This window comes from Natator depressus, chromosome 5, assembly GCF_965152275.1.
Source record: "Natator depressus isolate rNatDep1 chromosome 5, rNatDep2.hap1, whole genome shotgun sequence".
NCBI lineage: Eukaryota > Metazoa > Chordata > Testudines > Cheloniidae > Natator > Natator depressus.
The window spans coordinates 2,845,376-2,860,507 of record NC_134238.1 but is presented as its reverse complement, the minus strand read 5'-3'; the positions used below and the strand labels follow the sequence as shown (position 1 = coordinate 2,860,507).

General features: G+C 61.6%; 1 protein-coding gene across 1 annotated transcript; it reads right to left on the bottom strand.

Moving 5' to 3' along the window:
- Nucleotides 1-1,060: 1,060 nt before the first annotated feature.
- Nucleotides 1,061-4,091, bottom strand: LOC141988036 (C-C motif chemokine 5-like). The gene is made up of 4 exons (XM_074953861.1): nt 3,928-4,091; nt 2,774-2,894; nt 2,427-2,601; nt 1,061-1,877 (listed from the first exon to the last, which is right to left on the bottom strand). The coding sequence occupies exons 1-3, from the start codon at nt 3,983-3,985 to the stop codon at nt 2,430-2,432; spliced, it is 351 nt and encodes a 116-aa protein (XP_074809962.1). The 5' UTR covers nt 3,986-4,091; the 3' UTR covers nt 1,061-1,877; nt 2,427-2,429.
- Nucleotides 4,092-15,132: the final 11,041 nt, after the last annotated feature.

Here is a 15,132-nt window from a genome sequence, read left to right as displayed (position 1 = left end):
CCCCCCTGGGCCCCTGTCCAGTCCCTGCTGCGTAGCTGGGCGGTGGGTTTTCCCTTCCTCGTGGAAGGTGGCCCCGACAGGAGTGTTAACGAGCGAGTCCATTTCTGTGCCCCTCGCACAAGCCACCTCGAGGGGCAGCTGGGGGAGAGACGCCTGCGGGCAGCACTGGAGCCCGATGCCGGGGCCTGCCCGGCTCCTACAGCCACAGCCAGACGGGACCACTGGGGCCCCAGCTAGAACCCAGGCCAGAGATTCAGACTTTCCGGCGAGACGGGTCCATCGGGCTCACCCCATCTGACCTGCACATGGCAGGCTTCAGAACCTCGCCCACCCCCTCCCGTGACAGCCCCACAAACTCTGACAGAGACTCCCCGACTTACTCTAGTTCAGACCTGCAAGTCACCTGTGCCCCATGCTGCTGAGGGTGGTGAAACCCCCCCAGGGGTCCTGCCAATCTGACCTGGGGGAAAATTCCTCCCCAACCCCAAACCCATTAGACCCCCGCGCATGGGGTGTGACGATGTGACGCAGCAGGGAGGGGGGAGTGTTGACCTGGGAATGTGCCCTGGGGACGGGAGACCTGAGAGCCTGTCACCTGAGCCAGGAGGGGGAGGGGGAGGTGACACCTCTGCCCAGGAATGTGGAGGGAGGCTGCAGGAGAGAGCCGGCTGGGGGGGGGTTTAGTTTCAGTTTGGGGCTGGGTGGAGGAACACAGGGAACCCCAGGGCTGGGGTCTAAGCTCCCTGTTCCCCCAGAAGGGCTTGACTGAGGGGTCCTGGGTGTACCCACAAGCTCTGTTTTGGACTGTGTTCCTGTTGTCCAATAAACCTTCTGTTTTACTGGCTGGCTGAGAGTCTCAGTGAATCCCAGGAAGAGGGGTGCAGGGCCTGGACTCCCCCACACTCCGTGACATGGGGCAAGACCCACCAGCCTCGCCCAGGGACCCCTGCCTCCAGCCCAACAACGGGCGTATTTCTCAGCGCAGTCTGTCCCGGGCACAGGTGGCCCCCCCGCGTGACGCTCACCACACCAACCACACCAGCACTCCTTTGCTTCTGGGGGTTTTAAAATCATTTTTATTGCCTTGAATTCTGTCTCCCGATGGGCTGTGCGTTCCCGGCGAGGCGAGGGCACAGCGGGTCAGGCAATGCAGAGCTCCTGCATGGCATGCCCTGCAGTAGCTAGGACGTCACAGTTTCTTAATACAGTTTGAAAGAGCCATTTAATAAAGCAATCAAACGAGATAAGCGCACTCGATAGAAGCAATAAGGACTTGCTAGTCCAGCCGCCTGCAGTCTTTGCTGGTATTACTAAGCCCTGTGTATCTTTTTATTACAACCATATAGCTACATAGAACTTAATTAACCAAAGTCCTTGTCCGGAGGCTCTGTGGGCAAACATCTCTCCCCCTGGGAGAGGTACTGGCCCTGCCCACAGCGGTGGAGGCAGGGTAGGGGCAGCAGGGATAGCAGCTTTGGGGGTTACAGGTTTACCTAGGTGCTGACGAACAGCCCAGGGAGGTCAGGGCACGTGCTCCCTTTGACTTCACTGGAGCTGGCCCTGAGGAAAGGCTTGTTCAGTGACAGCAGACTCGCTAATTCCTGGCTTTTAATGCAAAGGTCGGGGGGTGTTAAGCAGTAGATGCGAGCCTGGCCGGGAGCCGCGGGAGGGAGTCGTGGCTGACGCAGGTCACGGATGCTTAGCGGGAGGTGCAGCAGCTCCAGAGGAAATTCTAGAAGAGAATCACACACCGCCCCAAGCCAAGCCCTCTGCTCCCAGGTCAGGAATCAGCCCGGTCTCCTTTGCTTGCAGCCCGGGGGCTCTGCCGAGGTCAACTGAGCAGCCAGGCAGGCTCCGGGGCGGGGACGGCAGGTGCCCTGGGAGGGGAGAGAGCCGTTAGAGAGAGCAGGGGAGGGTCTCGCACGAGGGCGGGGAGCTCCGTGCCCCTCCCCCATTTCCTAAAGCACCCCCCTTTCTAGTGGCTCCCAAGCAGCAGCCACGAGTGAGGAGACACCCCCAGCCCCAGGCAGCGTCGTCGGGGCGTCACCACGCGCCGTTAGTGACGGGTCGCCCTGTGCCATCGCCAGGCCGGCCAGTCACTGCTCTGCCACCACGGCCGGGAAGGCCCTGACAAGCAGAGACGGGCTCGGTCCGGCAGGCGCCTTCCATCCCCGGCCCAGGACATTTCACCTCTCACTGTGCTCAACTGCTGCTCCCCCACACTCCCACTCGCTATGTGCCACGGCCCGCAGCGCCCCCGCGTGGCAGGGCAGAGCCTCGGCAGAGCCGCCCGGCTGCCCACAGGGCTGGATTGATTTCCACCAGCTGAGGGTCTGGCCCAGGCTGACAGCAGACTCAGCTCCCTGGAGCAGCGGTGGCCCGTCCCTCCCCACGCCCAGCACCCCCCGGGGCTCTGCCGTCCCCACCTCTTAGTGCTGGGGCTTCCTCTGCTTCCGGGGCTTGGCTGCCTTCGAGCGGGACTGTTTCCCAGCGCGGCCTGCTGTGGTTTGTCCTTTTTTCCCGTTCAGTTTCTCCATCAGGTCAAGAGTCCAGCGAGCATTGGGCGGGGCACAGAGATTCCTGTTCTTCTTGGTGATGAACCTGAGTTAGGACAGAAGTTGCTATGGGGGGACGGAACAGCCAGAAACCCGCTTCCCCCCATCCTGACATAACCCTGAGCCATGGGGAAGGGCAGGATGACCGAGTCTCCATCCCTGGAGGTGCCCCGCAGAGCTCCCCCGGGCACCCGCAGGACACTGGCTCAGGTACTTACACAATAGCTGAGAGCCGGCAGCCTGTCTCGGGACTCTGGATTCTGTAGGCGGAGACGAGATGGTGCGGAATGGGACGATTCTTGTGGCTCAGACAGCAGTCGGACGCCTGGTTCTCGCTCCCTGGTGGGCAAGCGGACAAGAGTACGGGTGAGACGCGGGCAGAGGGTGCATTTCTGGTGTGATGCCTCTGGAGAGCTGCATGCAAACCCGAGGCAGCTTCCCCAGCCCCGAGCCCCTTACTGAGCGTCAGTGGGCACGCGGGGCATTGCCACACGCATGGGGCTTGCTGGCCCCAGGTGCTGCAGAGAGGGAGTTTCTCATGCACGCTACTGGGCCCGCCCCCCCACGTTAAGCTGCTGACTAGGTCACCTGAATCAACCCAGTTTCTAGCCAATCAGAATAAAGCCAGGCAGTTGCTTTCTCTCTGCAGGAAGGTGATCTCCACTCCGCAGCCTGGGAGCCGCTGATAAAGCTCTCCCCAAGCTGGGGCGATCAGCTGGCAGGGCTAGCGGGCAGATGTCCGAGCAGGCAGGGCCCCCGCTCCAGGATTTAACCCAGCAGCCTCCTCCCCACCGCTGAGTATTGGGGGAGCAGGGAACGTGCCAAGACCAGCACTTTTCGCTGGGGGATCACAAAGCATGGACCCGAGATAGGCAAGCGCTAGCCTCACACCGACAGACCCGGGTTGGCGTCAGCCGGGATCAAACCTGGGACCTCAGGAGCTTAATGCATGAGCTAAAAGAGACATGTCCTTTAGCCAAGGCTGCAGCTGGCTCATCAAGCACTAGCTGCCACTAGCAAGGATAAGGGGGGACAAGCAGGCCTGGGTTACAGGGGCGAGATCGGCCGGGCTAGAGCCCAGGTCCCGAGGGGATGAGCTCCCTGCTCTATCACCAGGTGCGGCTGCTGGACCGGCCAGGCTGAGGCCACCAGCTGACTGCCGGGCATGCCAGCTCTCTCCTCGCCCTTCCCTCCCTGCCCGAGCAGCTCAGCGGCTGGAACAAAGCCCCAGCTGCAAAAGGGCTAGCGGGTTGGGCTACCCCCCGTGTCCAGCTGCTCCGAGGCGCACCCCATTGCTGCTGACCCGTTCCTGTCCCCAGGGCACCCTCCCAGCCGCCCCGGCGGTCGGGGACCTGCTGGGACCATGCAGTACCTTGGGCCTTGCAGATGCACAGGGCAGCTGCCAGCAGCAGCAGGAAGCGGAGGGTCATTCTGGCCGGCGATGGGGCAGGGCGACCAGGCAGGCGGAGGCAATCTGTGGCTCAGGAGCAGGCAGAGCTGAGATGCTTCGTCCCCTTCCCCGGCTGCCTGTATTTATCCTCTGCAGCAGCCAGCTTTCACTTTCATTCCCTTCAAGAGCCTGGCTGGCGGCCCACTCCCATCCCGTCCCTCCTCCGGCCCGGGACGCGCTCCGCTCCAGTGTGCGCAGCTAGCAGGGAGGTGGGGAAGGTTCCTGGCAGGAGCAGTTCCCCTTTGCAGATGTGTTCTGGCAAGTTCATGGCTGGCACCAGGCCAGGCCTACAGCTGGGGGCAGTGGCGAGGGGGCAGGGGAGGGCGTATCAGCCCCACAACAAAGAGTCCCCGGCTCTTCCAAATCCAGCGTAGCTCCCGTGTTCCCGATGGGACCCGCTGAGCCCAGCGCCTGCCGATTCTGGCTCCAGCCCAGCCGCCCCCGTCCGAACGCACAGCATCCCAGCGTTACCAGGGCAGGCTCTGGGCTTGTCTGTGATTCCCGAGATAAAACCCAGGACAGGGCAAATTGGTGTGGAGACATTAGAGTCAAGGCCCCCCCAATCCCCTGCCTTGTGCCAGGAGCCCCCAGACAGTCAGGCCTGGGCATGGCAGTGACAACGGCTGGTAGGGAAACGTGCCGGTTGCAGTTTGTGCCGCGACAATGGCCCGGGCGCTCTCCAGGTCCGAGCGGGTCAGATACGATGCTCCATGGCCAGGTCCGGAGCCCAGTTTCAGTGAGACAGGCTGCTAGCCGGGGTCTGTCTGACCAAGAGCCAGAGTCGCCGGGAGAAAGTCTGTTCCCAGAGTTTCCCAGCCCCCCTCGGCAGGCCCAAGAGGCTCGGGGTTCGGAGAAGCATCCGTACACCTGGGGCCTTATCCAGGCCGGTCGTGAACTCGGGGTCTCTCCAGCAGCTCCCCGTCACTAGCACTGGGATCCCCTCGTGCCCCCCACAGCCTGTCCTGTGCACAGCTCCCCCCGCGCGGTGCCCACTCTACCCTGCTCTGGCTGTGGGCAGAGCCCCAAAGGGCATCCAGCTCCCGCCACCTTCGCCAGCTGCTCTGCCACTTGGATCGGTGACCCCAGCCTCTGCTGTTGGGACTGGGATATATTCTGGGTTTGTCACTGGACCCCCTCCCCTAGAGTCCCCCCATGCCCGGCTTCGTCGCTGCCCCCTGAGCTGCCAGCTGGACTCTCGTCTGGGCTGCCTCAGTCCCCAGAGCTTAGCCCCCCCCATTCACGTTCTCCCCCTGGGGCGGTTCCTGCCCCCCAGCCCGGCCCAGCGGGATCCCCCAGCCCGGCTCTCATCACTCTTGCAGAACCTTCTGGGCCCAGGGCTTGTGCCCAGGCTCTCTTGGCATGCAGCCCCTCGAGCTGCCCAGGCCTGGCAAATCATTGACCACGCAGACACCCAGAGCCCACCGCCCTCTTGTCTGAGCAGGCCGGGCTCCAGGGCCCAGCCGCCTGCCGCCCCGGTTAGTGCACTTGGAACAAGTCCAAGGCCGCGCAGCTCGCACAGAGCCGCCGAGGTGCCAGGAGAACCGTCCTCCTGCAGGGGGGTCTGAGGACTCGGGCGTCCGGTGCCAGCTGTGCCTAGAGTCGCTCAGGGTAGGGGAGCCAGCGACGCACCATCCCCCAGCACTGGAGGGAGCAAACCTCCATGCGGGATTTCCCCCTGCCTAGGGGCTGCGCCCCCTGCCCGGGGGGAATCGGGGCTGGAGCAGAGCCTCGCTGGGGGACCTGAGAGGGGCATCCTGCTGTTCACCTGTCCGCCCAGCTGTCCGTCCATCCGCCCAGCCGTCCATCCATCCGTCCATCCACCCACCTGTCTGCCCATCCATCCATCCGTCCAGCCATCCGTCCATCCGTCCATCCACCCACCTGTCTGCCCATCCATCCATCCGTCCAGCCGTCCGTCCATCCGCCCAGCCACCCACCTGTCCGCCCATCCATCCATCCATCCATCCGTCCAGCCGTCCGCCCAGCCACCCACCTGTCTGCCCAGCCATCCATCCGTCCAGCCGCCCATCCGTCCGCCCAGCCACCCACCTGTCCACCCATCCATCCGTCCGTCCACCTGTCTGTCCATCCACCCAGCCACCCGTCTGCCCATCCATCCGTCCGTCCAGCCGTCCGTCCGTCCGCCCAGCCACCCACCTGTCCGCCCATCCATCCGTCTGTCCAGCCGTCCGTCCGTCCGCCCAGCCACCCACCTGTCCGCCCATCCATCCGTCTGTCCAGCCATCTGTCCGTCCGCCCAGCCACCCACCTCTCTGCCCATCCATCTGTCTGTCCAGCCGTCCGTCCGTCCGCCCAGCCACCCACCTATGTGCCCAGCCATCTGTCCATCCATACATCCACCCACCGAGCCCTACATCGCACTCCCCACCTCCCGCCCCCCAGCTCGGCTGGTGCCCTTCAGTCTCAACTTCTCCCCACCCCACCCCCACTATTCCAGTCCTGGGCTCTCTCCCCACTGCCCACCCATAGGGACCGCCTGGCATCCCAGGCCAGGATTGCAGTTTGCTCAGGGGGATGAGCCAGGAGATGGCCCGGCACCCTTCCATCCCTGCCACGCTCGAGCCTCAGCTGCTGCAGTCCGAGCCAGGCATAGAGCTGGGCTCACCCTCCCTGCACCCCCTCGGGGCAGACCGGAAAGCTGGGAGCCAGCAAGCCCCTTGGTTATGAACCCACAAACAAAGCCTGGACGTCCCCCACCCAGCCGGGGTGACTGGGCACTCACTTCTGCTGCTACTCCTCGATCCTGACCCACAGCCCCCCTGCGGTCCCAGCCTGGGCTCCCCAAACACTGCTCTGCTGATCCCCCTCAATCCCTGCCCGTCTGCCTCAGCACCAGTATGTCTGTCCCTGTCCATCTGTTTCAGCCCCCTGCTCTGTGTATCTTTCCCTTTCACTCCGTTCCCCCCATTCGCTCTCTCTTTTCTCCCCTCCCTCGCCCTGTTTCCTGCCCCCTGGGCTGCAGCCTGCAGGGCCAGCGTCCATGCAGGGGAGCGTGAGGGTGCCGTTGGATAAACCACCCCAGTGGGGCCACGCTCCCCGCTCCGGGACCCTCTCCAAAGGGCGCTGGCTCAGCCTTGCCAGGGACGGGACCTGCCCCCTCGCTTTGCTTGGGGAAGAGGCCTGCAGTGCTGGCGGGTGGAAACGTGGCCTGAGGTAAGGTGAGCTGCCAGTCAGGAAGCTCAGCACCACCACAGAGTGGTTCCAGGGTCCCTGGGCTCCCATTTTGCTGGGGAGGGAGGGACCTTCCACCACCAGCGAGCTGTCAGCAGAGCCCAGCTGAGATCTCACAGAGCAAGCCGCCCACTCCCTCGAAGCACCAGACTGAGGACATGACTTGTGACGTTATTGACATAATCTGGGACCATATAGAACATTGTTGCAACCAAGGTCCTGTAGTGGCACCAAATCTATATATGTATATATGTATAAAGGGGATCAAATAAGGTGTCTAAGACAAGGTTATGGTTTGCTGGTTATGATTATGCTGTCTGTGTCTGTATCATTTTTGTAGTTAAAGTTATGAATATTGGCTCTACACTGTCTGTATTTCAAACTTGTGCTGTGCTTCTGGGGGACACCCCAGACAAGTTGGTGTCAGCTCTGCCTAGCCTGCTGGATGGCCCATTAAGGACCATCAGCTACACACCTGACCCATTGAGAGAAGGCAGACACACCTTGTGACTCAGTAAAGTATGCAGGGACTTGCCCATGTGACTCCAAACTCCATTTTGCTGTAATTTTCCACAGTAAGAACAAAGAGGGGTTCTTACACCTGGAAAAGACTATAAAAGGCTGATACCTCATCTCCATCTTGTCTTCAGTCCTGCTTCTGACCTCCGGAGGAACTTTACTCCAAACTGAAGCTCCGAACAAAGGACTGAATGACCCATCCCAGCTGGGGATGTTCTCCAGAGACTTGATTTGAACCTGCCGTTTATTCCATCACTGCTACAAGCCTGAACCAAGAACTTGGCCGTTACTGTCTGTCAGTGATTCCATGTAACCCATTCTAGCTCCCATCTCTATCTTTTTCCTTTTATGAATGTAACCCTTCTGCCCGTCAGAGTTGGCAGCAACAAGGGCCAGGTTCAATATCTAGGGGATCCATTCCAATAACACAATGCAAAACCGGTTCGAGCCCCCACCCAGTAACCTGGGACAAATATATACCACCCCCGCTGGGCGCCCCCAAGAGGCAATACTTCCCCTCTCGCAAGCACAGAGTCTGAGTGTGGCAAAAAGCCTTTTAATAACAGAGAGAAACAATGTGGCATTATGTTGGGGAAACACCACCAACAGGATTCATAACACAACCCATGAGCAAAAACCCACCCCAAGCAAACTGGGTCGTGTCCTTTCCCTTTGATTCTTGAGTCCAGCAACCCAAAATCACCCAAAGTCCCAAAAGTCCAATGACCCAAAAGTCTCTGTCCCTGTTCAGGGCAGCCCCAGAGTTCGAAAGTTTATCTGCAGAACTTTACCTCCCAACCTGGATGGAGATCACAGGGGGGAAGAGAGGTAAGGGGCACCTTACATGATCTGAAGCTGACTGCCCCGCAGCTCCATAGGGCTCGGCTCCACTCCGCTCCACCAGCTCCGCGTCCCACAAGCAGCTCCCGCTGTCCCACAAACTGCTCCACTCCGCATCCCACAAGCAGCTCCTGCCGGTCCACGAACTGCTCTGAGCCCCACCAGCAGCTCCCGCCATCCTATGACCTGCTCCACCAGCCTGTCCACCAGGCACTCCAGCCGTCCCGCAAACTGCTCCACGATATATCTTCAGGCTCCCCCACTCCTTAACACAACGCTCAGTAAGTTCAGCTCTTTGGTGATTTCAGCTTATAGTAGGGGAGCCTCAGTACTGGTGCACCATTAGCCCAAAGTGAGCTCAGCAGCCTGTGACTAGACTCCTAACAGAATCAAAATTAGCTCTGACATTCCACAGTGGAGAAAGGAGGAAATGCAACTAGTATGTAAGCCCCTCACCAATGGGCCCATGCCCCCAAGTATTAATACTTGTCCCCAGTCTCTCTCAATTCACAGAGTTTTGGAACCCATGATCCTTGCCTAGCGAGTGCTACTTAGTTGATGGTGAGTCCCTCCATCATAACAAAAGGCCAAGTACAGTTCCAAGCACAGTTCCCATAATCAGGGTAATAACAATTTATTCTTCCTACCCCAATAACAGAGACACTGGGGATCCCACAGCAGCCAAAGTGACCATTTGGGCAGCTATGGCCTCATGCTAGGTGGGATGGGTGTGCCTATGCAAATGAGATCGGCCCCTGAAGTCCTTTTCCACAACTTGCCACACCTCACCACCAGATGTCAGGGTGGAGCTCATCCTGACTCTGCTTACATGAATAAACTTTAGATTTTAGATTCTAAAGGACGGGCAATGGTGTGATTTGTGGGTAAGATCTGATTTGTATATTGACCTGGGTCTGGGGCTTGGTCCTTTGGGATCGAGGGAACCATTTTTCTTTTACGGGGGTATTGGTTTTCTTAACCATTCGTCCCCATAACGAGTGGCACTGGTGGGGATACTGGGAAACTGGGGTGTCTAAGGGAATTGCTTGTGTGACTTGTGGTTAGCCAGTGGGGTAAAACCGAAGTCCTCTCTGTCTGGCTGGTTTGGTTTGCCTCGCCTCGGTGTGCATAGAAACCCCAGCCTGGGGCTGTAACTGCCCTGCTTGAAGGAATTGGTCCAGAATTGGCACTCTCCGTTGGGTCCCGCCAGAACCAGCCTCGTTACACGACTCCTGTGGGACCACAGCACGGGGCGCAGGCTCTGGGTGAGTCCTGCATGGCCACGTGGGCTTGGAACGATGGCTGTGAATGGGGGGTGCAGGGAGGGGGCACATATGGATGGCTGGGCATGGAAGGCCCTACAGGGCCCCATTCAGGAATGATGCAGGCAGCCGGTGGCACGGGGAGCTGGGCACGTGCCAGGAGCTCTCATGTTGCTGTTCATGTTTGTGTCTGACTTTTGAGAAGAGCCAGGAGACGAGGTGAGGCGAAGGGCCCAGCCGGCCGGGGGCCTCCCACCTCATAAGACCACAAGGCTACAGGAGGGGTCGGCCATCCAGCGGGAGCTGCCCCCCAGCACAGCCCCAACAAAGAGCCAGGCCATGTGGAACAACCTGTCTTTGCACATGAGGCCAAAGGAGGCCTTGGGTCAGCCCAGAAAAGCCAACTGGGAGCCCTGGGAGAGAAGACGGTGCCCAGGATCTCGGGAAAAGCCAGCGAGATACGGAGCCTGGTGACCCAATGGTCCAAGGCACCTGGAGTCCCCAAAGGCTCCTGATAAGGACTCTCATCACCGATTATCCAGGACACTGAGTCATGAGGGCAAAGGAGAGAGTCTTGTGGGTTAGCAAGTCCTGATGTGGCCGGACCCAGGGAGAGGTGAACAGCAGGAGGGCCAGGGCTGGGCCCAGCGCGATCAGTATGTCAGTCAGGCAGTGGAGAAGGAGCTGGAGATGTTTGCTGAGGACCCTGCGCCGGCTTGGTCAGTCACACTGGTGGCGGATGGAGTCACACGAAGCAGGGGCGGTGGGCAGCAGCGTCTGGGCAGCCCCAGCAGGGTGCTGGGAAGACGGGCCAGGCTCCTCCAAAGGCTTCGTGCTGCAGAAGCCGGTGGCTTGGCCTGCGTGGAGCGTCCCCGAGGAGAAGCAGTCCGGGATCAGCACCCAGCAGGAATGCCTGCCCCGCCCGCAGCGGCCGTGTGACAATGCACCAACAAAGGGGGGAGAAAACAGCACTGGCCAGACGCGGCTGGCTCTAGCCCGCACCCGCTGCCCTCAAGGGGAGCGTGCTGAGTTCGGGAGGCTCTTCCGAAAGGACGGGCCCTAGTTCGACCACAATTCACTGGGAACCGCTGTCTCCCTTACCTAGCAGTAAAGAACAACTCCTGGAATCGCAGGGCAGGGTCTCTGGCCTGCCCTATGCCAGGGGTCAGACCGGTCCCCTCTGGCCCGGGTGTCTATGGATCCATCTACCTGTGGGTCATTTCAAGAAAGACCGGCGGTGGCTAAGAGAGACTGGGCCACCCGCCACGCCAGCGGTGCACGCAGAGACTGCAAGACTCGGATCGCTTGGCTGAGACTGGCAAAGAGCTGGAGGGAACCTGCGGGGAGCACCCAGGCGTATGAAAGGGAGGCACGGGAACACACGCATAGGGGTTAGCCCACCAGCTCAGAGCAGGACTCCAGCAGCGGCCAGCACCCGGGGGTTCAGAGAAGGTGCAAGCCCCCTGCAGCAAGCTCCGGTGGGATACTCTGCCCCCCATGGAGGCCTCCCCCCAGTTAGTCCGCCAGCCTTTCCCGCGCTGCCCCCTATGTGCCGAGCCCCTCCCTGAGCCTCCCCCTTCTGCCATGTCCAGGGCTGGGGCCCAGTCTGGCTCCCTGTCTCGTTAGTGGGAGCTCTGCAGGGCTGGGACGGTCTCTCCCTGTAGGATGTGCAGCGCCTGGCACTACAGGGCCGAACCCCGGGGGGCCTCCAGGCACTGCTGTGATACACCTCGTAGGCACCTGCATGTTCAGAGCCAATCCCCGCGTTTGCAATGACCCGTGACCGTACCTCTTTCGCAGGTGCCTGTCACCCCCTGGGACCCCCAGAGCGATGGAAGGCCCAGGCGGGGCCCGGCAGGCCCGAGTCCTCCCATTTCGTGGCCCCATGGCTGCATGCCAGGGCCTTTAGGAACCCACTCCGGGCACACACCCGGCCCATGCAGCCAAGGCCCATGGACAGGGCAGCTAATAAAGACCGTTCCTGCTCCCGTCAGCGTGGCCTCAGCTGGAGCTGCAGAGCCAGGGCGTTCAGAGCAGCCTGCGGGAGCCGCAGGGGAATTGCCACCCCCTTCACACCCATCTGCAGCCCGCCCAGCTCCACCAGCCTCAGCCCGCCAGGGCCCCCGGTGCATGCGGGCCGACGGCGTCCGAAATGCTGTGCTGTTTGGACCCGCTCTGAGCAGGGCAGGGGGTGGGAGGCCTGTCTGCTCTAGGGCTCCCAACGCGGCCAGCTCTGGGGCGCTAGATGGGGCCAGCAACAGGGGACAGGAATTTTCCACACTACGTCCATAGTGTAGACCAGGCTCGGGAGCCCAGTATAAACCCTTCATCAGTCAAGAGATCTGTCTGGAAGCCAGCCAGGGGACAGACAAACAGACACACTGCTGAGGTTTCTCCACATGGACCCACCAAATCATCGCTAATTCCTGTCATCTTGCCCTCCGTCCGGGGGCGCAGCCCCAGCGCCCCATGGTCACTGCGTTCCACGGCAAAGCCCCCGGCTGGGCAGTCTCGGGGGGATTCTGTGGCGGTGTCAGACCGGTTTGTCGGTGGAGGTGATTTATGGACTGAAGTAAGAGGATGAGGAGCACCATCGGCGCAGAGCCCCGGATTGCGGAGGGGCAGGACCCGTTCCAGGCCTGGGATCCCCAGGCAAGGCCGTGAAGGGTTAGAAGCAGCTGATGGGAGGTCTGTCTGAGCACCATCTCCCCGAGGGCTCCCTGCTGGCCGGAGAGGGCCTGGAAAGCCCCTGCCCGTGCCCATGTGTTTCTCATGTTTCAGGATGCTAAACAGTCTTCTCTGGCGACAGGCCACCCTGGAACGTCTCCCTGCGCTGTCGGGAAGGGATAATCAGCCCCTGCTGGAAAGGAGCCAGGGCCTCCCTGAAGGACTTGGCCTGCAGCTCCGGGATCAAGCAACCCCACTTAGGGGATGGGCAGGGGCCGAGGAGCCAGGGCATGAAGGGCGTGCTGCACAGTGGCGGACACGGACTGTGCCCACAGGCCTGACCAGGGGAGCAGGGTCATTGTGTGCACATGCAGGAACATGCAGCCATGCACGCGTCTGTGAGCACCAGGGCATGTGTGTGTGTGCGCTCGCGTGTGCACATCTTCCATTCCCCGGCTCCGTCGCTGCCTGAAAGGCCTGGAGTCTCACGTGTCCCCAAGGCCGTTCCCCTCCCAGTCCCGGCCCCCTCCCCCAGCTGCCCCTTGGCACAGGGGCCCCTGCGGGGAGCGTCCTGCAGCCAGCAAACTCCCAATGCAGACTGGACATGGGGCCTGGGGCACAGGGGAGCATGTGGGGTGCCGAGGGAGTGTCCAGTGTGGGACAAGCCGGAGGGGGCTCACACAGACCCAGGAATGTGCAGAAACCAGGGCGCTGTCCATGGGGTCTGCCAGCAGCTCACCAGTGGTCAGCAGCACGTGTGCACCAGAGCCCCCTGGTGGCTGGAGACCCTCAGAGGATAAAAGCCCTACTACTGTGGCCAGGGGCCATCCCCCCAGTCTGAGCGTACTGCGCATGATGGCTGTGCTATCTCCGCCCATACAGCCAGCTGGGGAAAAGACACTGCTGGGCAGATGCCCATGCTGGGCTCTGGCTGAGCTGATCACCCTGGGCCCAAGCTTCTGTGCCCCCCCGTCCCCTCAGGAGCACCGGGTGCCCGCTGACTCCCCCCCCCCACCTGCTGCCTGCCCCCTCTCGTCCCACAGCCCAGGTGAGAGAAGAGGGGGCCTGTGTGGGGACCATAGAAAATGGACCCAGCCCAGGTGAATCGGGAGGAGGGGGCAGAGGTGAGACCTGGGGGGCTCAGAGCTGGGCCCTCCGAGCCAGAGGCGTCTGGGGAGTTAGCGGCTCCTTTGCCATTGCCCCAGGCGGCCGCGATACCAACCGCTCCTGGTGACCCCAGCGGCTCTGCCCCCCGCCCGCCTCCTGCACTGTGCACTGCCGCGCTCGCTCCTCCTCCCCCTTATCAGCAGCCCGGGAGCCTGGGCACGCACAGCTCAGCCTGGAGCAGCGCCCGTTGCCCCAGAGCCAGAGGCCCCTTCCCAGCAGCACAGCCGGGGTGGCAGCGGAGCTGGGCAGTGGGGGGCCGGGGAGGGTGGCAGGTGCGGGTTCCCCCATGTCCAGCAGGAGCTGCTATCCGATCTGCAGCAGCGTCTCAGCTCGAGATCCCCCCTCTCCCAGGACCAACTATCAGCCAGGCGCCATGGCTTGGCTCTCCTCAGCCCACCTGCCTCTGGCAGCCTGCGACCCCCAGTCTGTCCCCGCCTCTAATTACTGAGGGGGGAACCTGGCGGGGCCTCGACCCTGCCAACCCCGCTGCAGGGGCAGGGCAGAACCAGCTCCCGTCTCATCCCCTCAGGGCAGGTCCCCGCTTCATCTCAGCTCTTGTGTGCAGCAGGTGTCCCGTCGCAGGGAGGGATTGTGCCGGTGCCCAGGGCTACCCGTAGGGCACGGAACCTGTGCCAAACCCAGCAGGGCAGCTGCGATTGCCACGCATCTGGCCCTGCCTCTGAGACTGCAGGGCAGAGAAAGGCCACCGGGGTCTGGGAAACCAGCTAGAGTCTACACCACATCCGTGCTCTCGCTCCCCCCTATTCCAGCCCTGGACTCTGACCCCCAACTCTGCCGATCCCCCTCAGTCCCGATCTTCAGCCCCTCGTTATGCCAGTCCTGGGATCCCTGCACACACACAGCTCTGCTGATGCCTCTCAGGCCCCCCGCTGCTTGCAGAAGCTGCCGTTGGCATACTGGGGCCATTTCCCCTGCCTCTCCTCTGGTGATCTCTATTCCCTGCAGAGCTGTTGAAATAACCAGCCTGCAAGAGAAACTGTCCCAGGGATCAGGCTCGGGGGGGGGGGGGAGGAGAAGTGTGCAGCCAGACAAGGGATTGGGAATTTCCAAATCCAGAAACCTTCATCCTGCAGATGGGAACCAGGCATTGTATCCCAGTCAAAGCAACTATTAACAGGAATCATCAGCCCCTTCGATCTTTTCACTCCTTGACCAGCAAATTCCTTCCTGCAAAGTCCTCAGTTCCCACGTGCAGATGCTAACCGAGGCTCTGCGAGCGCAGCCCTGGAAAGCCCCACCACTCTGGAAATGCAGGCTGGCTCGCTGCTGGCTGCCTGTCAGGCCCATGGGACCAGGCCATCCAGAACAGCCGGAGGAGCCTTGCTGGAAAAGCAGAGCTGCATGTGCCCAGCTGCCTCCCGGCCACGTTCCCTGAACCCCAAGGAATTCGCTGACACACAGGTTGCTGGGAAGAGCAGGGAAGTGGGCTGGAAGGGCAGACCATTGTCTGCTCCTTGCT